Genomic DNA, 7,178 nt, shown 5'->3' with positions numbered 1-7,178 from the left:
CCTATGCCAAATTTTACCGACAATCAAACTATTTTCAATCTAAATGCCGCATTCTCACCTGTGATCGAACGATTCTCAACGTATTTGCCAAATACCGACCTCAATCAAATCAATAAACTATTCTTCATCAATTCTATGCCTACCGGGATGACTCACGTCGCATATGGGGCCGGTTATTCGGCTCATTATAATGTGGAGATTGACCAAAATTCAGGCATGCGGAACCACACATGTGCTGTGTGGGGAGTGAATTTCATGAAGGCATTTTTAAGATTCCTTTATACTTTCTTTGAGAAACCCATCATAAAAACAATTCATATATTTTGTAGTATTTTTTATATATAAAACTAAATTGCATTTTAACCCTTTTCGGTCAAATTAAATTTCAAGACGGGTATCGTATTGCTCGGAATTATTTTCCGTCGATAAAGCTGAACACGCAAGTTTAGGATGTGTTAACAAGATTAAATAATTGTTTTGTGCACTTTAGATATATTTTTAATCAATACACTTATTTAGTGTTGTTTTTGTATAAAAATTATACAAAACGGTTGACCGAAACGGTAAAAAGGCTTTGGTGACAGAGTTGTCAAACGACCAAAAAGGATTAAAATATATTACATTCACGACATGTACTAATTAGCATACCTAATTTATGCATCCACAGGTTTGATTAAACTTTATTGTATTAATATAAAAAAATAAATTTAAACAATTTATTACACACAATAATTGTTTACATACATATTATAGAATAAATCAGTCTTAACGTGTGCATTGATATAAGGCAAAAGAAAGCTTACATATAAATCAATTATGTCTCACATAACCAATCACATGGCAATTTGGGCATTTTGTTAGCTGGCCAAGGCAAATATCCAGCTGTTTTGAATATCCAATAGTCATATGTAACTTTTAAGATTAAACAAACAAGTAACATAACTTCAACTGCTATAATGTAGTATATATAATCAGTCCAATCTCTAAGTGATTGACACATTTTGCTCTCTGCCAAGTCTATAACTTTAGAAGGAGAATTTCCACATTCAATTGCATTATAATCAGGAATGAAGTTTCTTTTCCCTAACAGCCATACCTGTAAATACAGTAAGTTCGAACACTTTGTAATTAACAATAAATTTAACTTTATAGTATTCTGAAACTTTTTTGCAAGTTCAAAAAGTAAGTAAAAGCAAGAGTAGAAATTTGCTTTCAGTAACAATTATAACAAACATTAATGAAACACAATTTTGTGAAAACAAAATTCGACTTGCAAAACAGAAACAAGATAATATATTGCATACCTTAAGAACTTTTGCAGTATTACAATCACAATGTAAGCGATTACCTCCCAGAAAAACTTTCCTACGATCATTATTTCTATCAAAGGAATTTGATAAAATATAAGCGTGAATCTATGAATTAAATTAAATTATTAATAATCATTCATTTAATCAAGTCTAGCATGAAATACATACAGTTTTTAATGCATTATTACTTAAATCCAGAAGCACAAAATTATCCATAAATTTCGTTCCTTCCAGTTCAGAGATAGATTCTATTTGATTATCTTTTGCGATTAGTTCGCGAATATACTGATAAATAGGATCATCATTCAATGCAGAAAGACTTGTAATCTAAAAATAAACCATTTCTAATTAAATTTTTTCATTTTTAATTCCAACTACTTCTGAAAATACAAAATAAACCAAAACTGATCGCAAAATATTGTACACATTATTATGTAACATTGTGCACGTTCAGTACAAAACTTGTTGTTGGTTTTAGTTCTTTTCTAACACATGCGATTAAAATGTGATATGAGATACAGTTACAACTAAAATACCTGATGAATAAAAATTGATCATCCAAAGTAGAATAATCAATGAAATTTTGAGTAATCCCACAAGAATTATCTTAGTTATCTATTGTCATACACAGTAAAACAATCCTTAGAGTCTTTGAAAATTGTGAAAATGAAATTAATTTGAAGATTTTGAAATTAATTTTTTTTTGAAAATTCTGGACAATTTTTAAGATACGAATGTTTGTAAAATTTTGATTGATAAAAAATTCTGTTCAAAGCTTCAACATTTTTAAAAAAATTTCGTCACGGCCCGACAAACAATTGAGAATGACTTGAAGTTTCAAGAAAACCTGGCTAATCGGATTTTCCAAAAAACAAAGTTCTCCTTCAAGAATATGTAATTTGATGCTTATTAAATAATCATTTTGAGCTATCAAATGGCAATTTTGATATCTGCGAAATGTCTGGACCTGATTTGATTCATAAGAGAAAAAAAGATCTTCTATAAAATATTCTATCTATATTTTATATAAGATATTACATGCAGAAATATTCGTGAATACCCTTTACGAATGATGGCAAAGTGAATTCTCAAAACAGTGAAGACAGATTATACGAATTTTTGTTATTTTACTTATAAATATTTTGCTTTTCAAACATGTTAAGAATAAAATATAAACATATATTTTGTTCTTACTAGTAAGGATAAAGAAAGTATAAAAAAACTACAAACTAGATAGTTATTATAAACGATATATATTGATTGTGTAAAATCGACATACAATAGTATAAAAACATGTTTTTTGATTACTCACATGTTCATCTAATTGACATAACAAATTTTACTCACATTATTACCAGTAATGTTTAGTTTATAAGTATTTGGAGGTAAATGTTCGGGCAACGATGTCAGTTTTCTATATGAACAGTCAACTCCTACAGAAAGAGTGGCTGGTCGACCTTGTACCATGTCCATACGTGATGGTTGGCATGTACATGGAACATAGTTTTTAGATTGATTTAGGATGTTCTTACATTCAGATTCAAGCTGTAAATACAATCTTGCGTTATTGGAGTATAGGTGTTTTTTATTTATTTTTGATAAATCATCATCTTATCTTTGTTTAAGCTTCAAATACAGTTAACCCCCGCATAACACATTACGTCAATAATTGCGGATATCTCCCTTATATCACGGCAAACTTAGAACTTATGTAAAATTAACGTTATCTAATTTGAAGTCAGTAAAATGAACGTATAATAGCTTAATAAACATGATAAAACTATTACAAAAGATACATTATTGTTATTTTTTATTCGAGCGCGTACATTCTCTCGAAAAAAGGCATAATAAATTAATGCTCCTCTGGCTGAACAAATTAAATGAGCACAAAATTTTAATAAAGTGAACTTTGCATGTGCTTTACATCAATAAAGAAATATATAAATATCTTTTCACTCATAGCAAATATCATTTATTTCATTTAATGTGTATTACTTAAGAAAATTTAATAATGAAATTATAATATGTACCATGTTTTATCAATTTTTGGAACTCAACGCCTCATTTTGTAGTTTTTTGGAACGTAACTACCGTCATATAAGGGGGTCACCTGCATTTAAACTTTGGCGTACGCTCACGTGAGCAAGTCACAAAACAAATAACTTACTGAAAATATGCAGAACGACAAATTAATGCAATTTTAAAGAGTAAATAAATAAATGTTTCTTCTACCTGATGCGCAAACAACACATTTCGAAGAGTTATCATTTCAGTACTGTTGAACCACTGATACTTCAACGATGACGCGCAAAATGTTTCATTGACATGATTAAAATTGATCGCACCCCCTGGACCGGTATTATTCATAGTTTCAGTGACACTCTTACATAGCATGCCGTCATTGCCTACAAGAAAATATTACGTATAATTGCATAATTAACTCGAAATATATTTATGACTTATTGTTCAATAAACTAGGAATACAATAATAAAATTTACAAACTATTACTTACCCATAATATCAATTGTAAAATTTTTCTCCGGCTTCCTAAAATTGGGCATTCTTGTTAGGTTGTTATGAGACAAATCCAGCATAACTAGATCATATAAATTAGACAATGCTCTTGGTTCTATGCTATTTATATTGTTATTGGACACATTTAAACATGTAACAGATGTCATTTTTGTAAATTCTCCTGCCAATTTGGTGATATTACCATCAGTGATGGATATTGAAGTTAATTGTTTATATCTAGGTTCAGACAGATCTAATGACTCCATAGTTGCATTGCGTACATGGAGCGCTCGTATCTTGTTAGAACCATTTAGACCTGAAACATACGAAATAATCTATGATGAACTTTATGTGGAGTAATTTTAAAATTGTGATAAAAAATAATATAATTATACATAAAATTGTCGGATTTTTTTATAGATAAATTAATATATCTGCATATTTTTTATACACATGATTCATGCTTGATTCATGATTTCAGTTTCACACATTAACAATGATCAAAATTACTTATCACTCACTAATCATAATCCAGAAAGGTATGTCACACTGGTTTGTTGTACAAACTAAAACTCTGTTTATCAGAACCGATATTTTCAATAATAAAATCGTTCCTTGAAAATAGGGAATTTTTCGTCAGCATCAACAACGAGGAGTCGACCAAAAGAAAGATCCTCTCTGGGGTGCCCCAGGGAAGCGTACTTTCTCCAACCTTATTCCTTATATTCACAGCGGATTTTCTTTTATACTCCGGAACAAACGTGTCGACATTTGCTGACGATACATGTATCATTGCTTCCAATAAAGATCCCGCATAGCTTCGCAACTATTACAAGAACATCTAGATATTGCTACAAAATGACTTTCTTTATGGAGGATTATGACAAACGGCTCAAAATCTACGCATATCACTTTCACGCTGCGTACTGGTATATGCCCTAAAATTAAGTTAAATGGACAGGAAATCCCAGTAAAAGATAGCGTAAAATATCTCGGAATACACCTAGACACAAAATTGAACTGGAGAGTTCACATTAACAAGAAAAAACAGCAGATTGATGAACTATTTAAAAAACATTACTGGCTACTGAATACACGTTCCGAACTGTCGACAAACAACAAACTAATTATTTACAAATGTATTTTCAAACCAGTGTGGTCTTATGGGATTCAACTATGGGGCACCGCCAAAAAAAAACAATCTACAGATTATTCAGCGAATGCAGAACAAGATCATACGGCAGGCACTGAACGCACCTAGGTACGTTCCCAACTGGTTGATTCACCAGGACAGCAGCATGATGACAGTAAATGAAGAAATTCAACAAAAAACAAACAACTACAAAAGAAGAATAGACGAACACCCAAATTACTTGGCACACAAAGTATTCTCAGAAGCGCGCCCAACAAGGCTAAAACGAAAAATTCCCAATGATCTCATAATTTTGTAAACGCTAACATTATTATTATTATTATTATTAATATTATTATTATTATTATCCTACTATTTTTATTATTGTCATTTTGTTATATTTTATTATTTTTCTAGTATTATTTTATTAATCAGAAATTTTATTTATATTATTTATTAATTTTATTTTTATTATTATTTGCTTATATTTTATATCAAATCATATTACGGATATTATTTTCATGTAAATTTTATCCTTTGCACTTTTATTTATTTAAATTTATGTTATTATTTATCAATATTACTAGATGTTAATAATTTAACAGTTGTAATAATTATTGAAATTAAAAAAAAAGAAAGGTATGTCAACTATCGTATTTTGTTTAAAATATGTGCCTTTTAACTGACTTATGGTGTAAAATTGACAATAAATATGCGATGCTGTCAACTGTGAACTGAAACTTTATCGTTATCAAAAACCTGATATTTTTATACAATTTACTGTATACGAGTATATCGTACTATACCTTCATAAAGCTTTTTCATAATGAATATATTATTCATTATTGCGCTTATTGGATCATTAACGCATAACTGATATTCGTAACGCTCAAAAAATATTTAAGTAATAATTTATTTATCTTGATTTTGTCAGTAATTATTTAAATGAATTTTCCATTATATTAACACTTTATTGACAGGTCACAAGTTACCTCGTGCTTGTAGGGCCGAACGTTGCTAACCGAAACTAGATATATTTGTAAATGCTATTGTGTACCATTACATGTTGATGATTGTTATACTGCTTATCATACGAAAAAGAAATATTAAATGTAGAATAATAAATAAAATTTATTAAATTTTATTTTCATTGTTTTACTTCCACATTCAATTACAAAATAATAGCAAGTGCAAAAAAAATCAGCAAAAATAATTGACAACAATATTTATTAATCTATAAAATAATGTTAATATCATGCTTATAAAACATATATTTTTGGACCGATTCTCCCGCACGACAGACCAATGTTATGGCAAGGCTATGTTATGAAGAACGTTCCATACTAAATATTGAAAAAGGCAATGTAGTTGCTGTGCAGTCAGGCGTTTTTCTCAAGAAGCCTAACCTAGAAACCGCACAAATGTAAAAAAAAACGATCTAAGATAATAGGGTCTTTCTGACCCAGCTTCATAACACAAGTGACGTTGCAGTTTTTCGTAAAACGTTTGAATGTACAGCAAGTTCATGACATTTTGATAGTACTCAGTATGATTCACTAGCAAAATGTATGGAAGTTGGAGCGTAACATGGCCTTGCCATAACATTGGTCTGTTGTGCGACAGAGTCGGCCCATTTATCTAAAACAAATTTCATAATGTATAACAATAAGCGATACTCGAGTAAAAATTTGTAAATTTTATCCTTTCTAATAGCTATTATTTGAAGTTTTATGACTATAGTTTTATTCAGCAGGCGCCCTTTTTGGTCTGTTAATAACATCGTGTTTAAAACTCACCCGCTAATGACAAACTCTCCAACAATGTAAATCTAGTAACATTGCAGCATACTACAGCTTCCGGAATATTGTCCATCCTTCGGCATTTGCTTTTAGGCGCGTTGTCATCATTGTCCTTCCACAGCAACTCATCTTTGCACACTTCCTCTGGTACATGAAAACAGTCTAGATCCATTTCGGACTGGGAACGAGCCGAACTTCTCGATGAGAAACCAATTGTGCTAAAGTATACGTAAAACATAAATAAACGTTCCTATTATTTTTTATGCATAGTATTTGATTATTCTGAAATTCTAGGAATACAAATAGGTTGCATAGGGTTCATCACGATTGGGGAGTTGGTAACCAGAGCAGATTATTCAAAAAATTCTGGTAATCTGAAATTCATTGAGGATATAAAGTAGTTTTTCAAGAAATGATGTTGG

The 7,178-nt window shown here is 30.2% G+C and overlaps 1 protein-coding gene across 3 annotated transcripts in view; it reads right to left on the bottom strand.

The window, feature by feature from the left end:
- Positions 1 to 775: 775 nt before the first annotated feature.
- The window catches only part of LOC113377451 (protein halfway), a 37,751-nt gene continuing 31,348 nt past the window's right edge, over positions 776 to 7,178 (bottom strand). For all 3 annotated transcript variants that reach the window (XM_026617778.1, XM_026617777.1, XM_026617776.1), the window contains exons 3-9: positions 6,754 to 6,974; positions 3,824 to 4,141; positions 3,543 to 3,715; positions 2,658 to 2,855; positions 1,479 to 1,637; positions 1,305 to 1,415; positions 776 to 1,096 (exon numbers count right to left, since the gene is read on the bottom strand). In XM_026617778.1, coding sequence (XP_026473563.1) covers positions 815 to 1,096; positions 1,305 to 1,415; positions 1,479 to 1,637; positions 2,658 to 2,855; positions 3,543 to 3,715; positions 3,824 to 4,141; positions 6,754 to 6,974 — 1,462 coding nt within the window. In that variant the 3' untranslated portion in view covers positions 776 to 814. The remainder of the gene's footprint in view (positions 1,097 to 1,304; positions 1,416 to 1,478; positions 1,638 to 2,657; positions 2,856 to 3,542; positions 3,716 to 3,823; positions 4,142 to 6,753; positions 6,975 to 7,178) is intronic.

This window comes from Ctenocephalides felis, unplaced genomic scaffold (assembly GCF_003426905.1).
Source record: "Ctenocephalides felis isolate EL2017-DRISC unplaced genomic scaffold, ASM342690v1 CF-g0.4_SCAFFOLD_01886, whole genome shotgun sequence".
NCBI lineage: Eukaryota > Metazoa > Arthropoda > Insecta > Siphonaptera > Pulicidae > Ctenocephalides > Ctenocephalides felis.
Note: the sequence above shows the minus strand (reverse complement) of the source record. Positions and strands in the feature narration are given on the sequence as shown.